At 38.4% G+C, this 26304-nt stretch overlaps 1 protein-coding gene across 1 annotated transcript; it reads right to left on the reverse strand.

The window, feature by feature from the left end:
• Positions 1 to 14671: 14671 nt before the first annotated feature.
• Positions 14672 to 25585, reverse strand: LOC311171815 (zinc finger MYM-type protein 5-like; the record flags this gene model as incomplete). The annotated part of the gene is made up of 7 exons (XM_084234864.1): positions 14672 to 14994; positions 15877 to 16012; positions 18583 to 18795; positions 19655 to 19832; positions 20695 to 20980; positions 24804 to 24897; positions 25124 to 25585. The coding sequence occupies 7 exons, from the start codon at positions 25583 to 25585 to the stop codon at positions 14672 to 14674; spliced, it is 1692 nt and encodes a 563-aa protein (XP_084090990.1).
• Between the last annotated feature and the right edge of the window lie 719 nt (positions 25586 to 26304).

Consider the following 26304-nt stretch of genomic DNA (forward strand, 5'->3'; position numbering starts at 1 on the left):
CTGCAAAGTTCCTCCTGACACCAACCCGTGGTGGTCTAGTGGCTGGGACTCAGCGCTGCCACTGCAGCCTGGGGTCCGTTCCTGGATGGGAGACTAGGTCTGAAAACCTGAAATTTCGGTATTAGTAGTTTAATTGTTTTACACTTCATATTTGTCTATGATCAATTTGAAGTACATTTTTGGCTGTGGTATGATATAGGGAATAAGGTTCATGTTTTCATATGGATAGCCAATTTACCTAGTAAAACCAAATCTAAAGGGTTAGTTTAAATTGCTTGTACATCTTGAGAGTACAAAAGAAAAAACTTAGGTAAACTGTAATTTTTGAGGTTAGTACTTACAGACACAATTTATCTGACACCCTGAGCTGAATTCCAAGGCTACCTGGACACTGAGCTCACAGGACAGGAAGAGGCTACTCAGCAACAGAAATTCAAAATGCCAGTTATCTAAAGAAAAGCCTCTTTGCACTTTATGTATGACGTGCCTTGGAACTAAACAATAGTTTAGTTCAATCAATTGAACTAAACTTCAATCAATTCCACATTTTTATCCTTAACCCATTTTTCAGTCAATAAAATTTAATTCCTTTGTTCTCAACTCTGACCCCAATGCCTATGTAACCTGATTTCCTTTTTTAATTGGGGAAACAAGTTCAAGTGCTTTTCTTCTTTCTCCTGTCTTCTTGCTTGTCCAATTTGCAATAAATCTTTCTTTGCTTCAAGCACTGATGTTTTAGCAATTTTGATCTTAACAAGGCATCAGGTCCATAAACCTGATTTATAGAGGTCAGTAACACTAGAACCATTTATTGACAAGACATCTTTTCTTCCCTGAAATGCAACAGTTGCTGTGGGAAGAAGGTTAGAGTGAGGCCGGAGGTGCGGAGGTGTAATAATTCACCAGAGACAGAGTGGAGAATACAAGAGGGGGATTTATTCAAGTATACTGCTGTGCCATGTGGGTTAGCTCCCTGGCCAGCAATGGAACTCATGCTGCAATGATTGGTAATAGCTTGATAGCCTGAGCCTTTAACCCCTGCGCCACCAGGGAGGCTCGGGAATTGGATTTTTTTTTAAAAGATTTATTTATTTATGCATACAAGAACTACGTTACAGGCCAGAGGCGGGTGTGTGTGTGTGTGTGAGAGAGGATTCACCAGAGACAGAGTGGGCAGAGTCGGGAACAGAACAGGCAGACTGATTGAAATTCACTGCCGAGGGGAGCAGCGGGCAAGTCAGGAGAGGTCTGCTGCTCCATGTGGGTAGCTCCCTGCCCAGGGATCGAACTCATGCTGCAGTGGCTGTGGATTGCTTCATAGGTTGTGTCTTAACCCCTTGCACCACCAAGGAGGCCCAGGAATTGGAGTTTTTAACTAAACAGCAATGGAGAACTTTGAAGCTTTGAAACAGAATAGTGATATTGTTACAGAGCAACCCCGATATAAAATAGGTTGCCTGATTGTGGGTCCTCACCTGCGTGCTTAAATGGGACTTACTAATACTCAACTGCAGGTACACATGAAAGGTTAATAAAAAGATTTATTTACAAAAGAAAGAGAAAATGAAGAAATGAATAACTAGGGAGAAAAAGAGGGAGATAAACTCATGAATGCGTCCTACCTGTTCTGCTGACCTGGAATCCCCATGGCACGCTGAGAGCTGGCAAAGAGCCAAGAGCCATGAGGCCAAGAGAGCAACCCAAGACCCACATGTCTGGTTTTATACCAAACCTGACTGCTTAACTCCACCCTCAGGTCCCAGCAACCCTCCCTTTGGTAATGATGGGATTTGTCATTCCCAATGTCTTGATGGCTTTGGTCTGGAATGCAGGTGGAGTCCACAAAGCCTGTATGTAATTAGCTCAGGACATCCTTTCCCCCTAACAATATGATCTAAAATGATATGGCATTCTTTCTTGATTTAGCTCTTCAATCATTCACATTTTAAAAAAAATTTAAAAGATTTTATTTATTTTTGTGTAGAAGAACTGGGATGCAGGTCAGAGGGGGCTCAGAGGATTCACCAGAGATAGAGTGGGGAGCAGAACAGGCAGATCTACTGAATGCTGAGGGCCTGGCTGGGGATCATACTAATGCTACCACTCCGGGGTGAGGTGAGGTCCCAACAATTCAGCCTCTCGACTCAATATCCCCCCTGTCCTCCCAACCACCAGAACAAGGCCTAGTGTTTGGGGAAGGCTCTAGTACCACCCCAGTAAGACCCCAGTAGCTTTAAGACCCCAGTAGCTGTATCCAACAAGTAAACACCCAGAACAGTGGAGGAGGACACATACACAACCAAAGCCCCAGCTACAACAGAGCAAATCCAAAGCAAACAATGGGGAGAAGGAAAAGACACAAATGACCAAAGAAGCCCTCAGTGAACAATACACCATAGAAAATCAAACTCCAGAACCCAATGAAACTGACAGATTTCTTAATCTTTTTTTTTAAAGATTTATTTATGCATACAAGAACTGGGGTACAGGCCACAGGTGTGGGGGGTGAGAGGATTCACCAGAGACAGAGTGGGGAACAGAACAGGCAGACTGACTGAAATACAGTGTTGATGGGAGCAGCAGGCAAGACAGGAGAGGTCTGCTGCACCATGTGGGTTGCTCCCTGGCCAGCTGGGGATCGAACTTGTGTTGCAGTGGCTGCGGATTGCTTCATAGGTTGCATCTTAACCCCTTGCACCCAACAGGGAAGCCCAGCAAGATGCTTCTTTTACCACATTCTGTTCTGGCCCTATCCAATTTGCTGGTGGGCCAGAGATGCAGGGGATGAGAGGATTCACCAGAGAGAGTGGGGAACAGAACAGGCAGACTGACTGAAATACACTGCTGAGGAGAGCAGCAGGCGAGTCAGGAGAGGTCTGCTGCACCATGTAGGTAGCTCCCCGGCTGGGGGTCAAACTGTTGCAGTGGCTGCTGACAGCTTCATAGGTTGTCTTAACCCCTTGTGCCACCAGGGAGACCCAGAAGATTTCTTATTTTTGTCAGATGAAGAATTTCAAAATTGTCATAATTAAGAAAATTAAAGATCTCAAACACATAAACAAAACTCAGAAAAACAAATCAGAGAAATACAAGAAGAAGCAGAGAAGGAAAAGAGTACTATAAGAAACAATAGATGAAGAGAAGATCAAAATAGAAACTTCAAATAAGAAAATAAAGGAACGGCAGGATGTGAAAAGATTAATACAGGAGGTAAAAAATTCTGGAAAAAGCCATGAAAATAGGGTAATATGGAAGAACAAATAAGTATTCTTTTAAAAAAAAAAAGATTTATTTTATTTATTTGTGCATACAAGAATTGGAGTGTAGGCCAGAGGTACAGGGGCGGGATGGTGGTGAGAGGATTCACCAGAGACAGAGGAGAGCAGAACAGTAGGTCTACTAAAATACACTGCTGAGGGGAGCAGGAGGCCAGAGAGGAGAGTTCTGCACTTTGTGGGTTAGGTCCCTAGCCGGGGATCAAACTCATGCTGCAGTGGCTGAAGATAGCTGATTGCACTGAGACTTTAACCCCTGTGTCACCAGGGAGGCCCCTGAATAAGTATTCTTGAATACTTCATACAGATAGGAAAAGAACCAAAAAGGAAAGAGATACAAAGGAAAAAAATGAAGAAACATTTCAAGAATGATCTGATATTATGAGGAAAGGAAATATAATAGTCATAGGAACCCAAAAAGGAGAAGAGAGAAAGAATAGAGCTGAAAAGCTATTCAAGGAAATGGAAGAATACTTCCCTAACTTTAAGAAGGAAATGAAAACAGACATATAGGACACTAGAAGGATGCCAAACTATCATAACTAAATGAAAATTATAGCAAGACACATAGTAGTAAAGCTTCCAAGAGCACAAAAGAAAGAAAAAATAATGAAGCTTTTAAGGGGGAAGAAACAGGTAACCTATAAAGGTAAACCGATTTGACTAAATCACACTTCTCTGAAAAAACATGATGGGCAAGAAAAGAATGGAGTGACATATTAAAAAAAACCCAAGGCAAAAAATGCCAACCAAGAATAATTTACTGGGCAAAGCTTTCTTTCCTATATGAGAAAAAAATACAGACCTACTTAGACAAACAAAATTTTCAGAAATTTGCTACTACCAAACTCCCATTGCAAGGAGCCCTTAATACTTAAACTACAGAGGAATGAACAAAAAGAACTGAAAAAGGTGTTGAGTAGAACCACAAAACAATGAACAAATGGCAATAACAGATTTCCATGTATCAATAATCACTCTAAAGGTTAATGGACTAAATTTACCAACAAAAAGACAGACAGCAGCATGTTGGACCAGAAAACAGAATTCAACTTTCTGCTTCTTCCAGGAATCACACCTAAGTTCCAAAGATAAACATAAACCAAGAGTAAAGGGTTAAAAAACAATTCCACAAGTAATTCTACAATTCTTCTTTTGCCACCCAAAAGCAGGCAGGGGCACCCAGCCATCCTTTTAGACTTCAAGCTAATAAGAAGACAAAAGACATGGATGGAGGGCCTCCCTGGTGCCGCAAGGGGTTAAGCCTTAGCACTATCAAGCTATCAGCAGCCACTGCAGCATGAGTTTGATCTCCAGCCAGGGAGCTAACCCACCTGGTGAGCAAACCTCTCCTGACTTGCTCTCTGCTCCCCTCAGCAGTGTATTTCAGTCAATCTTCCTGTTTTGCTCCCCACTCTGTCTCTGGTAAATCTTCTCACCCCCTGCACCTCTGGCCTACACCACAGTTTTTGTACACATAAATAAAAAATAATTCTTTAAAAAATAAAAAGACATGGATGGACACAATATAATATCAAGGAGATAATACACAAGGAAGACATAAAACCATCAATGTATATTTGCTAAGTGAGGGTGCAACAAAATACATTAGACAATTACTATCATCTCTGAAAACATTTATTGGAGAAAATGCATATATGGTAGGAGACTTCAACATTCCACTCTCTCCAATACAAAAATAAACAAGTCAGAAAGTAAACAAATAAAAGTAGCCCGAAATAACAATCTAGACCAAATGGGACCAACAGAGATATATAGGACACTACCCCCCAACAAATAAAATACATACTTTTCTCAATTACACAAAGATCATTCTCCAGGATCAACACATACTGGGTCACACGACAAATATCAACAAGTACATGAAGATCAAAATCATACCAAGTAACTTCTCTGACCATACAGACATCAAACTAGAAGTCAATAACAAAAAGAAAGCAAGATCTCCTATTACATGAAGACTGAAAAACGTGCTACTAAAAGACCACTGGGTTAATGAGGAAATCAAGGAAGAAATTAAAAAATACACTGAGAGGGCCTCCCCGGTGGCGCAGCGGTTGAGCGCTGGGTTGCGAAGCTGCCCGCGGGTTGATCCCCGGCTGCTCCCCGGCCACCGGAGGAGGGTCCCACTGCTCCCCTCAGCAGTGTGTTTCGCCAGTCTGCCTGTTTTGTTCCCAGCTCTGGCTCTGGTGAATTCTCTCACCCTCCCACACTTCTGACTGTACCCATTGCTTGTATAAATAAATAAATAAATCTTTAAAAAAAAAAAAAAAAAAAAGAACTGAGGTATACACCAGAGGTGCAGGGTTGAGAGGATTCACCAGAGACAGAATGGGGCACAGAAAGTTGGATCTACTGAAATACACTGCTGAGGGAAGCAGTGGGCAAGACTTGAGGGGTCTCCTGCACCATATGAGTTAGCTCCCTGGCCAGGAATCAAACTCATGCTGCAGTGGCTGGTGATAGCTTGATAGCGCTGACTTTAACCCCCGCGCCACCAGGGAGGCCCTCAAAAATATTCATGCTATTTGTGGCAACAGGGATAGAGCTGGAAAGGATTATGCTAAGCGAGGTAAGTCAGAAGGAAACAAATATTGATGGTTTCACTTATATGAAGAGCATACAGAAACTGAACAGTGGGTTAGAAAAATGACAAAACTTGCAAGCTGACCATAGATCTGAGGCTTACAGCAGGGAGAATGAGGGGTCAAAATGGCACAGAAGAACATAAGAGACAGGGAAGATGGATCATGGGTGCGACGGTGTGAGAGGACTATGGGGACTACACCTGAGGGGACAAATCAAATATTGTTCAAAAACTGGGCCTCCCTGGTGGCACAGGGGTTAAAGACTCAGTGCTATCAAATTATCACCAGCCACTGTGACATGAGTTCAACTCCCAGCCAGGGAGCTAACCCAGATGGTGTAGTAGACCTCTCCTGTCTTGCCTGCTACTGCCCTTAGCAGTGTATTCCAGTAGATTTGCCTGTTCTGCTCCCCACTCTGTCTCTGGTGAATCCTCTCACCTCCTGCACATCTGGCCTACACCCTAGCTATGTATAAATTAAAAAAACAAAAACAAATATTGTCCAAAAACAATAATATAGGAAAATAAATAAAAGTAAAAATTTCCTTATATCAAAAAGTTGAACACAGATAAAACCAGCATCTACATCTTTTAAATTTTTTTAAAGATTTGTTTATTTATGCATATAAGAACTGGGGTACAGGCCAGAGGTGTGGGGAGTGAGAGGATTCACTAGAGACAGTGTGGAACAGAACAGGCAGATTGACCAAAATACACTGCTGAGGGGAGCAGCAGGCGAGTCAGGAGAGGTCGTCTGTGCCATGTGGGTTACTCCCTGGCCAGAGATCAAATTCATGCTACAGTGGCTATGGACAGCTTCATAGTTTGTGTCTTAACCCCTTGGGTCACCAGGGAGGCCCTACATCCTTTACATTTTTAACATTTAACTCATTGCTACTTGAAGAGCTTGTGCTGCCTGACAGCTGTATAATATTTTGAGAAAATGAAAGTATTTAACGTTGAGAATCTAATTTTGCTGCTCAATGAATCTGATTTCTTTTCTTACCAAGTTATGTAACAAATCTGTCATTCAATTAACTAGTAAGCTTTAATGAAATAATGGCACATTAACCATTTGCAAAGGAACTTCAGAACCTATGCTATATTCTTTAAAATATTCTCTAAGGCCTGTGAGAGTAAATTGCAAAACACCTCAGTCTCACAGATCCAAGTCTGAAATACCAAAGTAACATAACTGTCAAAAAAAAAGTTACAAATTAATGAGAATGACTTTCTTGGGTGTTCCAAAAAGTGTTAATCACTGGCATCACTGACAAAGCTTGGAAGTTTTACAAGTATCAGTCCAATCAAGAATGTGCCTTTTTCTGTCCTAGCCACAACTTTTTCTTTTTTCAAGATTTTTAATTTTTTTTTAAAAAAGATTTATTTATTTATGCATACAAGAGCTGGGGTACAGGCCAGAGATGTGGTGGGTGAGAGGTATAGGGTAAGGAAAAAAGTATCAGGCTTTTCTGCCCTCCCGCCATTAGGACAGATGACAGAACCCTGCAGTCCTGAATGCATGCCTGATGGGGGGGGGGGGCACCTGGAATAGCATGTGGGTATAGGTAGATGGGATTCACCTGGGCTAAGACTGGGTTTTTAAGGGCGGCGTCACGGGGATGCAAGCAGAAGCTGAGAAGAAGAACAGAAGCTGAGAGCAGAGAAGTGGAGAGAACGCCGGAGAGCCCACAAAGAGTGAAGACTTGCTGGGGGCTGGGAGGCCTGCCAGCCTCGTGGCCCCCCAGCACCCTTGCCTGCTGTGTACTGGGTAAATCCCAATAAAAACCTGAAAAGCCACTGAGGGCTTGAGGACTCTGACTCCTCCTTTACCTGGTCTGCTGGATCATAGAAAAACTGCCCAGGGGCCTGTCCTGCCTCTACAAATGATTTACCAGAGTGGGGAACAGAACAGGCAGATTGACTGAAGTACACTGCTGAGGGGAGCAGCAGGTGAGTGAGTCAGGAGTGGTCTGCTGCGCCTGTGGGTTGCACCCTGGCCGGCCAGGAATCGAACTCGTGCTGCTCCGGATTGCTTCATAGTGCGGAGCCAGAGATGCAGGGGTTTAGAGGATTCACCAGAGACAGAGTGGGGATCAGAACAGGCAGATCCCCTGAAATATACTGCTGAGGGGAGCAGCAGGCGAGACAAGAGAGGTCTGCTGTGCCATGTGGGTTATCTGTCTGGCTGGGGATCAAACTCCTGCAGCAGTGGCTAGAGATAGTTTTATAGTGCTGTGCCACCAGGGAGGCCCCTAGTCACAACTCTCATGTCATTGTTTCACAGGAAAAGTCTTCAATCAAACTCAAGGTACACAAGAATTTATGCTAAAATTGGCACCAGGAATCAAACAAAAGGGAAAATTACTAAACACATAGTGACAGTAACACTGACTAGCTGAAAAAATGGAGATCCTTAATTTTCATTAGGGTAGTCCTTAAATTTTTTTTTCAAGATTTATTTTATGTATGCATACAAGAACTGGGGTAGAAGACAGATGTATGCGGGTGGAGCGGGGTGGGTGGGTGAGAAGATTCACCACAGAGTGGGGAGAAGAACAGGCAGGCTGACTGAAATACACTGCTGAGGGGAGCAGCGGGCGAGACAGGAGAGGTCTCTTTGCAACATGTGGGTCAGCTCCCTGGCTGGGGATGGAACTCATGCTGCAGTGACTGCAGCTACCTTTATTGTGCTGAGACCAAACCCCTTGCGCCACCAGGGAGACCCATTCCTCAAATTTTAAACATGGAGTCTTCATAGGGGAAGAAAATTCACAATACTTATAAGTTAACTCAATATATTTTTATTTTAATATTTCTTATATTTGTAACAACATAAAAATAGCATACACTCTATAGTTATTGCCTACCAATAAAAGTCAAGGCATTTACAAACTGAAACCAAACCAACAAAATGCAATTAAAACTACCTTAGTTTATTTAATGTAACAAGTGGTACTATTTGGCTGAAAAGAAGTAAGTAACAAGTATTTGGTTTAATAGCAAAAAGCTGCAGCTTTTTCTGAATGTTTTTTTACCTTAGTAACACCTCTCGTTCACATTGGCATCATTTAAGCTGATACTGATAAACTTAAGTCTTTCAATCAGAATAGAAAATTAATCCAACTTATCAAATGCCAGTCCTCAAAAACCAATTTAAAAGCTGAGAATTGAGAAAAAGGTGACAGATTGAGAAAATTAACAATTGCCTTTATTGAAACCTGTATTGACTATTGAATCCAATTAGCTTCAGAATCTGGAATAGAAGCATACTTCATTATTGATTTGCTAATACTTATTGCTAACAAATTATTGCCAATTACTCTGTACAATAGCCTCACAAAACCAATAGTATTGTTAGTGTACATCTTTTCCGTGTAAATATTTGACCCTCTCATGTCAAAAATCAAAATCTGGTGTATTATGTGTATAAAAGCATACCATTTTTCTCATTATCATGTAATCTGTGTTCTGCAGTTTCAACAGTTTTTTTCCTCCTCAAATCAGATTGTAATTTTGAATACTTAACACCATTGTTAATATGCGTGTCACTTTCTTCATGTTTACTAAGAATATGAGATAAATGCTGCCAATCTTTGCACCCATTCTCATTCTTCAGTTGATTTTTCCCTTGCCCAAAGAGTCTGCAATACAGACAAAACACAGAATCTTTTGAGGTTGAATAAAGCAACCAGCATCGAGTATATTTCTCACCATCTGGAAAAACTCGTGTATAATACGTTTCTGAAAATTTCCTCCCTGTATTGTCTTTTGGAAAGTCAAAATTTCTTACTTGAGGGAGATCATTTTCAACAAGTGTCTCTCGTTGTTTAATATTCAAAATCCGGGGCCATGTACCTGGATCTGCAGAAAGTTCAATGGGTATAATGGAATCTTCTGAGTTTTTCTCTTGCAATTTATCAGGTATAGTTAACACAGAAGGTAAACTCACATCCTGTTTTATCAGTGATATATCTTTGCTACATTCTACTGAAACCTGCAGCTCTGAAGTTTTTTCCTTTTTTTGTGGTATCCCCTCTATTTTTTCCAAGCATGTATTCAATGATAAACATGATTTTCTTCCATTTTCTTCTCTAACAGCATTTCTTTTTCTGTTTTCTGATGCTGATAATTTTGACTTTGTTTCCATAATCTGGGGAGAAATAGATTACAATTGTATCTTAGAATTAACATTAAAAAAATTAAAAGTATATACAATGCCCAATAAGAATATGAAAAGAGTGGCCTCCCTGGTGGTGCAAGGGGTTAAGACGCAACCTATGAAGCTATACGGAGCCACTGCAACACGAGTTCGATCCCTGGCCAGGGAGCTACTGACATGGCACAGCAGACTTCTCCTGACGTGCCCACTGCTCCCCTCAGCAGTGTATTTCAGTACATTTTCCTGTTCTGTTCCCCACTCTGTCTCTGGTGAATCCTCTCACCCTCCACACCTCTGGCCTGTACCCCAGTACTTGTATGCATAAATAAATCTTTAAAAAATGTCCACTACAGATGGGTAAAAGGTGATATTATCCATACAATGAAATATTCTTCAGCAATAAAAACAGTCAAAGATATATGCTATGATATGGATGAACCTTGAAAACAGTTATATAACTTTCACACTAAAGGCAGTCACAACATATACTGTATTCCACTTAATAAAAAGACACATTACCTATTCTGGAGTCAATAAAAATGCAACGATAGATTCAAAATAACAAAAATATATACAGTGTGAATGGTATCCTGTTAATTGTAATATATGTGCACATGGTACAGCTTGAAACCATGGAGTTTAAGAAACTAAAAGCTTTGTTTTGGGCTGAAATGAAAAAAAAAGTGACATGATCAGACCTGTACTTGGGCAAGAGATAATGGTGGCTATCTCTAGGATTACAGGAGCAGATCTAGGACAGTTGACATAATTTGTATTATTAGTAATTAAATCCCTCTAGGGGCAAAGGGAAGAGTAAAAAATGACTACATTCTGCTGGACACCTGCCTGAATGGTATTGTCTTTTAGTGATATGAAAATAAAGGAAAGTGGACTTGATGTTTGTTTTGGACAGTTTGAGCTACTTGTGAAACATTCAATGGAAACTGCAGATGGGCACAGTGATCTGAAATTGAAGAAATACGTTGAAAGTCATCAAGTATGTATTAATTGAAACTATGGGATTGGGCAAGATTATACTGGAAGTGCATATAAAGAAACAAAAAGCCAAGAACTGCAATTAGTGTTATTTTTAACACGATCAAACTCAAACTTACTACTTTTTTGCCTGTTTCTTGTTAATGAATAAGTAGTCAAGTTGTTATAATTGTAATTTTCAATAAATGGGCAACTTCCTGACTATATGATCTTTCAAAGTAAAAAAAAAAAGTAAAGCTTACATAACATAAGCTTCCGTTTCCTGAATATAATATTACTTGCACTAACGAGCTTGTTTAGATGACTGAGAAACATGTAAAGCTGTATCAGGCTCTATAACACATTAGCTGTTATTGGTGTATACTCTAACCAGGATACCTGCAATTATTTGACAAACTGAAAATGGTCTAATAACAAAGAGCCGTTGAAAAAAGTGTTTGCTCTAGCCACTCCTTGGTGCAAAGACTCATGGGTTTCTGACTTATACTCTAGGTTTCAAAGGTAAACTGCTTATGTCTTTATCGATGTCATTCAAGCACTCTCTCCAAAGACATTCATAAGAGATTGTCTGAAAATGAAGTTCAAATTTTAGTGCATATTACATTATACTAACATTTTTACTGATGATTGGATGAAAACCGAAGCCAAATACAAGGCAGGTACGGTAGGCATCCATCAAACCCTAAAACAAGAGGGAGAAAACCATGGGAAAGAAAGGTACCAAGATGGAGACATTAGGAACAGAATCTCACTTCACTCTCAGAAGTATCCCAGTTAGATTGCGAAATTGTCCCATATATATTAGGCTACTTATTCTGGAGATTACAGAATAAATCAGATAGTCATTCTGGCCTCAGGGAATTTATTTTATTAGGGGATTAATAACATGCAGAATTAAATATTTGTATCAGAGGCAACAGACTAATAATCAAGGTTTCAGAAGTGAGGTCAAATGTAGCTGTATGACTTTGGGTAAGATTGTTTCTAGAACAATTGGTATCTTTTTAAAATTCTATTTAAAAAAATTTTTATTTATTTTTGTGTAGAACTGCGATGTAGGCCAGAGCTGTGGGTGGTGAGAGGACTCACTAGAGACAAAGTGGGAAGCAGAGTAGGCAGACCTGAAATATACTGCCAAAGGAGCAGTAGGGCAAGACAGGAAAAGTCTGCTGTGCCATATGTAGGCCATTTCCGTGGCCGGGGACAGAAGTCAGGCCAGAGAGGTGATAGCACAGCAACTCAACCCCTAGGTCACCGGAGAGGCTCCAGAAAATTGGTATCTTTAATGTATTTTAAGAAGACTTAATCAAAATTGAATATTTAATATAAAGCAACCAGTTATACCTAGTAAATAAGAAACAGTGGTCCTATACCACAATCACCTCTTCCCCCTTTCCCAGTAGTCAGTCACTTTCAACATTTTTAGTTGATTCTTTTGGTATTACCAAGTAACATGTTTATACTGCTATTCACCGATTTTTCGTCCCAGGTTTAGGAAATCATCAACTGATTTTTTTTTTCTTATTTATTTAAAGCCTCCCTGGTGGAACAAGAGGTTAAGCACCGCACTGTGAAACAACCCGCAGCCTCTGCAGCACGAGTTCAAATCCCTGGCCAGCCAGAGGGCAACCCACATGGTGAAGCAGACCTCTCATCTTGCCCGCTGCTCCCCTCAGCAGTGTATTTCAGTCGGTCTGCCTGTTCTGTTCCCCACTCTGTCTCTGGTGAATCCTTTCAACCCCCACACCTCTGGCCTGTACCCCAGTTCTTTTATGCTTAAGGTGCAGGCCAGAGATGCGGAGGGTGAGAGGATTCACCAGAGACAGAGTGGGGACAGAACAGGCAGACCGACTAAAGTACACTGCAGAGGGAAGCAGCGGGAGAGCCAGGAGAGGCCTGCCGCACCATGTGGGTCATCTCCATCAAACTCGTGCTGCACTGGCTGGAGACAGCTTCACAGGTTGTGTCTTAACCCCTTGTGCCACCAGGGAGGCCCCTCTACTGATTTGTTAATGAGGAAGATGGAAATTTAGTTGTCTTCTCACTAGGCTTCCCACACAACATCCAGCTATTATTTATCTTTTGGTGATAGATTTTCTTTGCTGTGGGGGCTGTCCTGCACATTACAGGATGTTTTCAGCATACCTGGCCCCCATCCACTAGATGTCAGTAGTACTCCCCCAGTTGTAATAATGTTGAAATACACCACGGGTTAAACCATTGTGTTCGATCAATGTTTAGCTTTTACATTTTATGACTCTATATGCTATGCTAAGTCAGTTTTTCCTAAGGTCTTCATACACAGCAAAGCATCACTTAATAATAGACTATGTTTTGAGAAATGCATTGCTAGGATATCACTATTGAATAAACATCGAAGTATTTTTACACAAAGGTAGATAGTATGCTTTTTTCTAGGTGCCTACTACACACCTAGATTATAAGGTATGGCCTATTGTTTCTAGGCTACAAACCTATATAGCTGTAGGCAATTGTAACACAATGGTATTTGTGTATCTAAACATATCCAGGGTCTCCCTGGTAGTGCAAGGGTTTGTCTCAGCACTATGAAGCTATCGGCAGCCAGCAGACCTCTCCTGTCTAGCCTGCTGCTCCCCTCAACAGTGTATTTCAGGAGATCTGCCTGTTCTGCTTCCCACTCTATCTCTTGTGAATCCTCTCACCACCCCACATCTTCGGACTACACCCCAGCTCTTGTATGCATAAATAAATCTTTTTTAAAAAAATAAACTTATCTATACATAGGAAAAGTAAAGTAAATAAAGCATAAAAGATAAAAGGTACACCTGTATAGTGTACTTACCAGGGAGCTTATAGTACTGAAGTAGTTCTGGGTGAGTCAATGAGTGGTTAAGTGAATGGGAAGGTATAGCACATTATTGTATACTACCGTGGACTTTGTAAGTACTGTACACTTAGGTAATACTAAATCCATAAAAAAATTTTCTACAATAAATTAACCTTAGTTTATTATAATTTATAAACTTTAAAGTTTTTTATTTTGACTCAAACATTATTTAGCTGTACAAATTTTTCTTTGTATTCTTATTCTATAAACTTTTTTCTATTAAAACAACTTATTATTTTACTTTTTAAAAATGTTTTTGTGGGGGCCTCCCCAGCAGCGTAGCAAGTTGAGTGCAGCGCTGTGAAGCTGTCTGCAGCCTCTGCAGTGCAGGTTCGATTCCCTCCAGCCTGGAAGATTCCCACATGGTGCAGCAGACCTCTCCTGTCGTGCCCGCTGCTCCCCTCAGCAGTGTATTTCGGTCCTCTGCCTTTTCTGCTCCCTGCTGTGTCTCTGGTGAATCCTCTCACCCTCCCACGCCTTTGGCCTGACCCCCAGCTCTTGTATAAAAATAAAATAAATCTTTAAAAAAGATAAAAAATTAAAGCAGCATTTTTGTTGAATACTAAGACATACATTAGCCTAGGGCTCTAGAAGGTTGAGATCATCATCATCTCTGTCTTGCACCTCCATATCTCATCCCACTGGAGGGTCTTCAGGAGTAATAACGGGTCTGCTGTCTCCTATGTAAACAATGTTTTTTTCTGGAATACATCCTGAAGGACCTGTCTGAGGTTTTTCCTGAGTTCTCTTCTGAAATATGTTCATGGTGGTTTGCTTGGCTTTTTTCCCCTCTCATAGATCAGCTTGTAAGCTTTTACTAATCCAGTCACTGTGAATTTTCTTTGTGGTTCTTTTTCTTCTGCAGTTTCCTTTTCTCTCCCCTCTTCTTCAGCTATGCATTCTTGTTCCAGTTTCAACATCTCTTCATTACTCAGTTCCTCAGGAACTGCCTTTAGGAGGTCCTCAATGTCATCCTCATCCACACCCAGGTTAAAGTTGCTTGCCATCTCAGCCACAGCCTTGTTGATTTTTGCAACTTCTTCATCCTTGGCAAATTCTCTTATGTTATGAATGAACCTCTTCTCTTCAGGCAGTTGGCTTTAAAAGCTGCTATAACTCCTTGATCCATTGGTTGGATCAAAAAGGCAGTATTTGGTGGGAGAAACACCATTCTGATATTGGGATGAAGACCACCAATAAAAGGATGTCCGGGAGCATTATCAACAATAAGTAAAATCTTGAAAGGTAGATAATTTTTCAAACAATACTTCTCCAATTCGCAGGTACAGCAATTCAGGAGTGCATCTTGAAAGAGTAGCTGTGTCATCCATTACTTCTAAATGCTAAGGTAGTGTACTGGCAGAGTGGGCTTACTGATATGCTTGAAGGCTTTGGCATTCTCACTGTGCCAGATCACAAAGGGTTTTAATTTGTAGCCTACAACATTGCCTCCGAGCAAGACTGTTATCCCGTCTTTAAAAGACTTGAAACCTTGTACTGACTTGGCCTCCTTATGGATGAAGGTCCTTTTAGGCCTCTGTTTCATTCAATTCGAATATTTGCTCTGGTAAGTAACTTTCCTCCACATATATCTAGCACATTCAAAAAAATTTCAGCTGCCTTTGTAAGATCACTTGTAGACTCTCCACTAACTTTCACATTATGTAATGAGTAACGATTCTTGAAACCTTTAAACCACCCAGAGCTAGCAATAAATTCAACATTGTAGCCTTTTCTTTCAACATTGCCAATAAACTCTTTGCTTTGGTAGTGACCATCATGGTGCTGAGCAGAATACATTTTTGTGTCTTGTCTTCAATCCAGGTCATTAGAAGTTTCTTCATATCAGATATAGGCCTTTCTCGAACTTTTGTAAGTCTTGTTGCTTTCAATGAAGCAGATCCTTTAACAGCATCTGTGACTTTGTTCTTGTTCAAGATTGTAGCTATGGTGGAATGGGACATACCTGACTGGAGAGCAATACCTGTCACTGATTTTCCACTTTCATAGTCCTTAATCACTTTTAATTTTGTTTCTAGGTCAATCACTCGACGTGGTCTCTTACTGGAAAAATTAGTTGTGGATTTTGTATGTTGAGGGGCCTTGATGAACAAAACAACATGAGATTAAATCAAGCACAACAGAAAATGATGCAATCAAGATGTGGTAAACATACGATGTATGAGGCAGCTGCCAGTGTAATATCCTATATTATGTCCTTAGGCAACAGGACTACTGTTATATACGCAGTCTACATGACATTATGCAGCTTTCTATTGTGAGACAGCCTGCACTAATTACTTAAAAATATTCATGTAGTGATGGGGAGCACATTTATAAAACTTCTGTTATACAGAAATAGCATCCCTATATTTGCCAACTATTATGAGCTATTTTGCATTACTGATACATGTATAGTAGAATGAATAGACATCCTTCAGGGGATTACAGGGGCAGACATGAGAGTTATTCCAAAAAATTTGGCTATCTGGTTACTGTCTCTTTTGACTGCATATTTTCCCATTTCTATCTCTGGTGTTCATTTAGGAGTAAAAAAAATTATAACCTGTGTACAACCCTTATGTTCTTTAGAGGAAAAGTGCAGTTTATGAGCTCATTGCCCTTAGCAAAATCTGAAGGTGTAAGCAAATATAATTAAAAAATGGATTAAAAAAAAGCTGTGAACAATTTTAAGACTTAACATACTTGTTTATTAATGAATCAGAGGTTCAGTAGGTTATTTTTGCCATTTATCTTTCGGAAAAGATAATCTATTCTAAGTTGTTTTGCATATTCTTTGTTCATTGTGCTTTTCTATAAGTCACATCTGAAAATTTTGTTAAATATGAGGTGCACCATAAATAGAGGCAATAATAAAGATAAACCTAGATGTTCAGGGCTACTTTCCCCTAAAAGTCAACCACTTAAATAATTATCTAATAAAATGGCGATCAAGAATGTTTCTGGTTTTCCATTTATGATTCACCTCAAATTAAATTTTGCGTATATAATAGAATGGAGTCAAGTCTCTTTCTTTATTCCATATAAACATAAGTTTTCCCAGTACGATCTATTAAAAAAATCTTATTTTACCCATCAAAATGATTGATGCCTTTTGCTAAAATCAATTGGCGATATATGTGGTTCTATTTCTGAACTATTTCATTGATCTTTCTATGCCAATACCAAACAACCTTGATTATAATAGCTTTTTTTTTTTAAAGATTTATTTATTTATTTATACAAGCACTGGGTACAGTCAGAAGCGCGGGAGGGTGAGAGAATTCACCAGAGCCAGAGCGGGGAGCAGAGCAGGCAGAAGGACCAAAGTACACTGCTGAAGGGAGCAGCGGGCGGCAGGAGAGGTCTGCGCGCCATGCGGGACCCTCCTCTGGTGGCCAGGGAGTGGCTGGGGATTGAACCGGCACCGCAGAGGCTGCGGGCAGCTTCACAACCCAGTGCTCAACTGCTGCGCCACCCGAGAGGCCCCTATAATAGCTTTTTAAAGTCTTTTTTTTTTCAGCTTTATTGAGACATAATTGATAAATTAAAATTGTACATATTTAGAGTACAAGGTGATGTTTTGAGGTTTTTAATGTCTTGAAATCAGGTGAATCTTTACTTCACACCATACACAAAACTAGTTTGAGAGAGATCACAAATATAAACATAAAATCTAAAATTAAAAAGCTTCTGAAATTAAAGATGTGCAAACATGTTCAGAACTTTGGTAGGCAAAGAGTCTTTAAACAAGACACAAAAAGCATTAAACAAAAAAGCAAACAGTACGTTGGACTTAATCAACATTTAAAACCTAAGCTTCTTCAAAACAACAGTAAGAAAATGAAAAGACAAAACAGAGTCCAGGAGAACATCTTCCAAATACATTTATTTTATGGAAGATATTTATCCAGAATATAAAAAGAAATCCTACAGCTCAATAATGGAAAGCCAAAAAAAAAAAAAAAAAAAAAAAAAAAAAAAAGCTTAAATGAATAAGCACTTTAAAATTAAAGATAAATGAGTAATGAAAAAATAATGTTATCAAAGAAATGCAAATTAAGGGCCTCCCTGGTGGCACAAGAGGTTAAGATGTAACATATGAAGCTATCTGCAGCCACTGCAGCATGAATTTGATCCCCAGCCAGGGAGCTACCCATACGGTGCAGCAGACCTCTCCTGACTTGTCCACTGCTCCCTTCAGCAGTGTATTTCAGTCAATCTGCCTGTTCTGTTCCCCATTCTGTCTCTGGTGAATCCTCTCACCCCCCACACCTTTGGCCGGTACCCCGGTTCTTGTATGAATAAATCTTTAAAAAAAAAAAGAAATGCAAATTAAAATCACAGTGAGGTAATCATTTCAAATCCATTACCCTAGTTTAAATCAAAACTGACAAATTTTGGTGAGAATATGGAGTTAATTGAAGTATGAAGTCTGTGGAAGTATGAAATGGTAGAGAAAAGATTTACTCATCAATGAATGTCTGTAAATAGTAAAAATAAACATATAACAATAAATTGATTTCAATACTCATTTGAGCTGGGACAACTCAGTAAAATAAAATGACAGAAACAGAACTAAATGAGATTCTAAGATAAATCTGGTTAATGTAATAAAAGAGTGAAAAGCTACAGTAAACTTAATCATTTAAAACTCACTAAGAAAAATTACCTGTTTATATTCATTAACACAACTTTGGCAGCAAAATCTTGTCTGCTGACCTTCAATTATCAGGACATTGTTTCCAGCACTTTTACTGGGTAAGTACTCTCCACACTGTTCACAGCAATTCATTATAAGACCATTGGCTAACCTGTACTTATTAAAGCACTGGTTACTGCACAGTTTATGTGTTACATTATTAACGCTGACTTCATGGCGAATCTAAAAGAAAAACAACCAAAAAAACAAGGACCCATTATTAAAAATACAAGCAGATAAGTATAGCAATGAGCAATGAGTTCTTCTACAGAAACCAAGAACCTCTAGTAGTTTCTCAATGGAATATTCAAGGAAAATATTAAAAAAGCACACTTTGTTATCCTATCATTTTACCTTTGATTTCTTGGTAAAATCACTGACTTTACAAAAAAAAAACCTCAGAACAGAAAGTACTAACATCCCCAGAAACATTTAAGAATTACAGAAAATGAACTTGTTTGAAAGATTTTGATATGACCCATTGAAAAGAAGTACTGGATTGCAAATTCTTAATTTTTAAACTAGAAAATTAGTGGAAGGGGCTAAAGGAATAAATATTACCCATATTCAGGATAATATATTTGGCGTATCCATATGTAAGTTGGTTCTTGCTTTGCTCAGTTCTCTAGTAACAGTTAAAATCATGCATGGCTCTAGAGTAAGCAATATCAAATTCAGTTACCACTGACTGTTAAATGAGGACTGCCTATATACAGGGGTTTTTTTTTTTTTTGAGATACTGGAAAGCATCTTTTTTGATATATTGAAAGCAGCAGTTTTCAATATACTTTCATTCCACTTGTTCTACAAGATCTTGTACTAAAATCAGTTGCTTCTTTTCAGGTCCTAAGACTACACTTAGTGTTGCTAGCAAAAACAAAATCCAGCATAATGCTTTGTTTATAAGTACATCCAACCCTACAGAAATAGATGTGTACTTTTACATATGCATTCTTCTCTTTAACTTCATTGTGTAGATTATATGAATGTAGTCATAGACAGCAGTGGCTATAAAAGGACTTAAATAATTTTAGTAAGATACAAAAATCCAGACCTCTGTTAGTTTGCTACAGATTGTACATCTTGATTTATTTAGAACTCTTTTTCTGAGATTCTGATTGCCTTCGTAGGGAGACAAACAAGATACACTAGAAAATTCTTGGAAGGGTTCGTTGAATTCCACTTGAGGAACAATAGTACCCTTTTTGGTGGGTGCATCTCTGAAACACAAGAGATAGACAAACAACTTAAGAACAAGATATTTTAATAAAACTCAAATATATAAATCATGAACACTATTTTTTTTCAGCTTTTAATTCTAGGTATCAATTATTATTTTATAAGCTTTATGATAAGCTTTGGATCTAGCAAAATCTGCTGTTTGGTTTCATTCTCAAGAGTTTCTGAATAATTTGGTAAGAGATTTGGAGGTTAAACTATTTTGAAGCACAAGAACTTTGCCACAGGTTCTTAGGATTCTTAGAAACATTCAAAAAGGAGCCTCCCGGGTGGCGCAAGGGGTTAAGTGTCAGAACTATGAAGCAATCCCCAGCTACATGCACGAGTTCAATCCCCAGCCAGGGTGTTAACCCACATGGCGCAGCAGACCTCTCCTGTCTCACCCGCTGCTCCCCTCAGCAGTCTATTTTAGTCAACCTGCCTGTTCTGCTCTCCACTCTGTCTCTGGTGGATCCTCTCACCCCCTGCACCTCTGGCCTGTACCCCAGTTCTTGTATGCATAAATAAAAATAAATCTTAAAAAAAAAAAAGGGAAACATTCAAAAAGTCTGCTAGCAACTTCTCAGAATGAAGGTAGAAGAGGGGGAAGGGAGCTAGGTAAAGGCTGTAGCAGGGTAAGGATCATTTTATTTCTATACCTATCTTCCATTTTTCTGCCAAAAGACCAGTACAAATGAATGCACAGTTGTGATTTACTCTAGGATAACTCAATCTCAAAAAGTTGAAGACACTACTTCAGTAATTCTTCCTATCAATCTCACAGTTCTCTGATTACATTTAGAAGATACATTTTTACTGCCCAGTATTCAACCACATGGAGTCATGTTGAAAGGTACAGCTTACTTTTTACATATTACATTTTGTTTCTTTGGAGTACGCTTATGAGAGAAGGAAGAAAGGCAGGTAGTAGAACAAAAGAGGTGAACTGATCCTTTTCGTTGATAAGCTGTTTGTCCCTTCTGTAAAGGTTTTTTGCAGTGTGCACAAGTGATTTTAGCTGTTTTATTAAGTCGCTGTTGGGTAGAAGGCTCGAAAATCTGTTTAGGAAGGGAGGCCACAGGTGATAAAGAATCCACCCTTGGTTGTTTCTGATTACGGGGAAATGATGCTGACTGGGAGATCCAAGAATCTTAAAAATAAACACAAGAAAAAGTCATGGAACAATTCAAAATTCACATTAGAAAAATATTTAAAATTTTCATTTTGCACAAATTTAAGAGACATGTAAGGCAGCTATATAAGCACGTGGTTAAGGCCAGGAAGACCCAGGGGAACTATCTGTATTCTAAGTGACTAGTACACTATCATGCCAAAATGTAAATAAATGGAGGCCCTGCCCTGTTGTGCAGTGCTATTGTCATTAGTTCTTAAGTCAGACTCCTCATGTTCAAAATGCGTTTCCTGAACTTACTAGATTGTACGAGAATAGTATGTCTTGGTTTTCTCATCGATAAACTGGCAATGACACCAAACCTATCAGAGTGTAATGAAGACTACATGAGATACTGTCTGGTATACAGGGCATCTGGAAAGAACATCAGCCATTTTTTTTCCTTCTCTAAGAATACAGATGCAAATACAAAGATAATTATAGAATCTGGACTATACATCCATTTTCATAACAATCCAATTTCATAATCTGTTTTCCCTTGACATTTTATTATGAAAAACGTCAAGCATGTAGAGAAGTTTAATTTTACAGCTAATACCACCTATGTATACAACAAGTGTTTCACTATTTTACTATTTTTGCTTTGTCTTCTCTTTTATTTACTCACCCCTTTAAACAATTCTTTTTTACGTATTTTAAGTAAATTGTAGACATACATTTTGAAATATACATAATCTAGATATCCTATTTTAAATCATTTTAACTCTACAGTTATTTCCCACTCTTCTAATGTATTATTTCACAATAATCAATGTACATGGTGATTACTCAGTAAAGACTCAATCTGCCTTAATTCATGAACCCCTCTATCATATATTGTTAGTTTTAAAATGGCACATTATGGATAGATAATAGTGTTCTCAAATTTAACATGCATGGTATCACTTGAGAATTTTGTTTAAGATAGAGATTCTAAATCATTAGGTCTAGGGAGGGAGCTGAAATTCTGCATTTCTAAATAACTCCTGTGTGATGGTGAAACTGAGAAATAAGGACATGGAGTAGTGAATTATTCTATACTCTCTCTTTATCAACAGGTTTTATCATTGGTAAGAGGCCCATGACTCTAGGGTTAATAAAATTAGACAGCTTCCACTATGTTACATAAAGAGTGAAAAATAGCAACAACAAAAAGAATTTCTTTTGGGCAAGAGACTTAACCTTTAAAAAAGCTTCAAACATTTTAACCTGACAAGTTGGCGAACATTCTTTTAAGAATTCTAGATTAAGTGTTATAATTTAAAAGACATACTTCTGTAATATTTGTCTCCCAAAACAGAACTTTAGAAAGCTCAGGAACACTTTAAATGTAGCCAAACTTAATTGAAATTACTACCATGTATCATTAACAAAATAGCTTAAATGTAGTTAAGAACCTCTGTTTCATATGGGTGTCAAATTAGTTAATATAGTACTTTTTGTCTTTCTATTATTTTAAAATTATTGATATCTCATATGGGAAAATATCATAGAAATACAAATTAGTTTTGAATTAATGATAACAGGATGAGAATAAAAATAAATTCAAGCATTATCACATCTGCTTTCAATGTCTGCAAGTCTCAATTATGCCCACAATTTTAGTAGAATGATTGTATAGCACCTAATTACAGTATGCCTTTTTTATAGTTAGGTATCAGTATAAGCAATGCTTTTCAATTGAAAAACACTTTATCCACATTCACCATTAAATACACAAAGAAGGTGAAAAATACTCATTAAAACTTATTTACAGTTGTCAAGACTAGACACAAACTCAATATGGTTATAAAATGAATTATAAACATAAAAATCAAAAGCTGAATTGTCATATCTGCCTCTGGTTATTGACAGCTTCCTAAAGTATCAATATTTAGAATATCTGTATAAGTGAGAGATTAATATTTTTGAAATAATCGAAGCAAAATGTTAACAAATTATACAAAGTAAGACTCATTGAAAGACCAATGAGTTTTTAATGCAATAGAGTATGAAATGTTCATTACATAGTTTCAGATTCCACACAGTAAATACCACTTATTAAATTCTGGTGCTAGCCAAAAAACTATCCATAATTATCTAAAAATCTATTGAAATAGCACTCTCTTCTACACCCACATTTATGCATGCGGTCAGATTTTCTTATACTTCAACTGAAATAGCACATTGCCAAAACTTTTAATGAAAATATATATACTTTGCTGTCTTTTATTAATACATATTGTAAAGAGATTTGCAAAATGTAATATCTTTGGGGTCCTCAGTTTTAATAGGGAAACTGAGACCAAAATGTTTGAGAACTGTATGATGAAAATAATATACAATATAAAGATTTTAGTATAGAGTCTCAAAACTAATAAGAGGGAAAACCATATACTTTAAAAAAGTAAATAAATATGTACTTAGACAAAGGAGTATGTTATAGCCTCCAAAGTTTCCATTTTTAAAATGACTCAAACAAAATTTATCAGTGGTCACTCCTAGGTAGTGAGGTAAAGTGATGGACATTTCTTCTTATTTCTAACTGATTTTTTCCAAATATTCTGCAATAGTCATATAGTGTTCTCATAAAAAGAAAAAAGGTTAATTAAAAAAAAAAATACTAGCTGGTTCCCTTAAAGCAGTTAATAGTGATCACACTCTTAGTTCCAATAACTTTGCTTTCTCAACATTCTAAGTTGGTTTAAAATGTTCAAACCCCCCCACCATGACCCCAAAAGTAAACACCTGAGCGCGTGTGTTTACTCTGCCTGCCTGTGACTATGCAGGTGCCTCTTTTTCTCTTTTTCCTAATAAATCTGTCCTTTTAAAATGTAACTTAAGGGCCTCCCCGGTGGCGCAGTGGGTGAGCGCTGGGCTGCGAAGCTGCCCGCAGCCTCTGCAGTGCTGGCTCAATCCCCAGCCCACATGGCAAGCAGACCTCTCCTGCCGCGCCCACTGCTCCCCTCAGCAGTGTACTTCGGTCCTTCTGCCTGTTCCGCTCCCCACTCTGGCTCTGATGAATTCTCTCACCCTCCCATGCTTCTGACTGTACCCAGTGCTTGCATAAATAATCTTTAAAAAAAAAAAAAAAAACTTAAAAAAGTAAACAGCTGAACAGCAAAAATTTTCAATTCAAGTTACATAATTAAAAATTAAAGGTTAAGGGCCTCCCTGGTGGCGCAGCGGTTGAGCGCTGGGTTGCGAAGCTGCCCGCAGCCTCTGCAGCGCCGGTTCGATTCCCGGCTGCTCCCCGGCCACCAGAGGAGGGTCCCACATCGCGCGCAGACCTCTCCTGCCGCCCGCTGCTCCCCTCAGCAGTGTACTTCGGTCCTTCTGCCTGCTCTGCTCCCTGCTCTGGCTCTGGTGAATTCTCTCACCCTCCCGCGCTTCTGACTGTACCCAGTGCATGTATAAACGAAACAAACGAACAAACAAATAAAAAAAAAAAAAAATGCCTCTATAAAAAAAAAAAAGAAAAAAAAATTAAAGGTTAAAAAAAATTAAATAAAAATGAATTAGTATGTACTTTGTTCCTTCAGTTTATAATCCATCTTTTTACATTCAAATAAACACACTAGTCAACAGTGATATTAATTATGGAGGTTTTTAATTAAAAACACTTCATATGTAAATCACATAAGACACTAAGTTTTTGAAATTTCAGAGACTAGTGAACTACATAGTTTTATTAAGTAAAATACTGTAACAGTGTGAGAATTCCATACATAGGATGTAAACAAAGCAGACATAGATACTAGAAATAACAGTCAAAAGTTTACTTACTCGAGAGGGAAAATATCTAATATTATTTACTGCTTACCAGGACTATGATGAGCTGAAAATCCTCCATTCTGAATTACATCTTCTGACATACTCATTCTACCAGGATTAAAAGGTTCTACTCCAGTCTTGGTCTGTGAAGTTAAAGATGGGGTGTATGTTTGTATATTAACACCAAAATTACTTGACTGAAGTCCTTTAGTGATATCTCCCAAGTTGGTATTCTATAGTGATAATCATTAAGTTCACATCTCACTCAGCATTCAGAGCTTATAACTGTTTCTAAAGTTGGAAAATTAGTAAAATGAATTTCAGAGTCAATTCTGTAGTGATAACACTATTACCCATTTCTGCATTTACCTTACTTCTTGAAAGACTGGTAGTGGAGAAATCCCAATCTTTGGTTTTATTTTTAGTTCCAGGAAGTCCCCATTCAATAAAACCAGAACAATATTTATTCACACCATTTGTTTCTATGTCTTCATCATCAATAACTATTGTCTCACTTATATTTCCTTTCTTAGAAGCCAAATCTCTTGAAGATGGAAATATTATGGAATAACTTCCTTGTAGTTTTTCATTTTTTGATGATGTAAAGTTTCTTTGATCAGCTACTGCTGGAGCAGAAGTTGAAGGAGGTTGTATAGATTCAATAAATACAACATCATCATCCTCATCCTCTTCTAAAGATGAGTTTCTAGATGTACTGACTAAAGAACTTGTTGGGTCACCAAGTGAATTTCCTACATCCATGAGACTACTCCCTAATGAAAAAGGAGTGTGTTCAGTCAATTCTAATGCTCCCACTGAACATGTATCCATGCCAAAGAACCTGTAAGAAACAGAAAAGAAGAAAGTTCTATTATTATTGCATTTTACTATAACGAAATTAATACAACTGAAATTTAAAATTCTTTGCAATTTTATTTAATTTTAGGGGAAAAGAATTGCCAAACATTCTGTCATTACTTTTCCATTAACCATCTAATGCCTACTTCTTCAGAGTTTGATGGAAATTGATTACCCAATTTTGGGTGGTTATATTAAAAAATTTACTCAACTTATAGTGTCACTCTATTCTATTCACCCTTTATAATGAAAAAATACGTCATTCTTTGAAATAGAAAAACAAAGTAATTCTATTGGTATTAGTAACCAAGTAGGCAAATACAGTAATTATGCCCTATATATATATATTTTAAAAGATTTATGTATTTATGCATACAAGAGCTGGTAGGGGGTGTAGGGCAAAGGTGGGGATGAATGTGAGAGGATTCTCCAGAGACAGAGTGGGGAGCAGAACAGGCAAAATGACTGAGATACACGGCTGAGGAGAGCAGTAGGTAAGGCATATGTGCATTGGCTCCCTGGCCCAGGATAGAACTCTTGCTGCAGTGGTTGGGGATAGCTTCATACCGCTGAGACTTAACCCCTTGCACCACCAAGGAGACCCCTATATTTTTATCTACTGAAGTATATATAATAACAATTACTATGCCCCCAGTGTCTTTTGTCATTGTTTTTCAAATTCTCTAATTTCA

This window comes from Talpa europaea (assembly GCF_964194135.1).
Source record: "Talpa europaea genome assembly, chromosome: 6".
Lineage (NCBI taxonomy): Eukaryota > Metazoa > Chordata > Mammalia > Eulipotyphla > Talpidae > Talpa > Talpa europaea.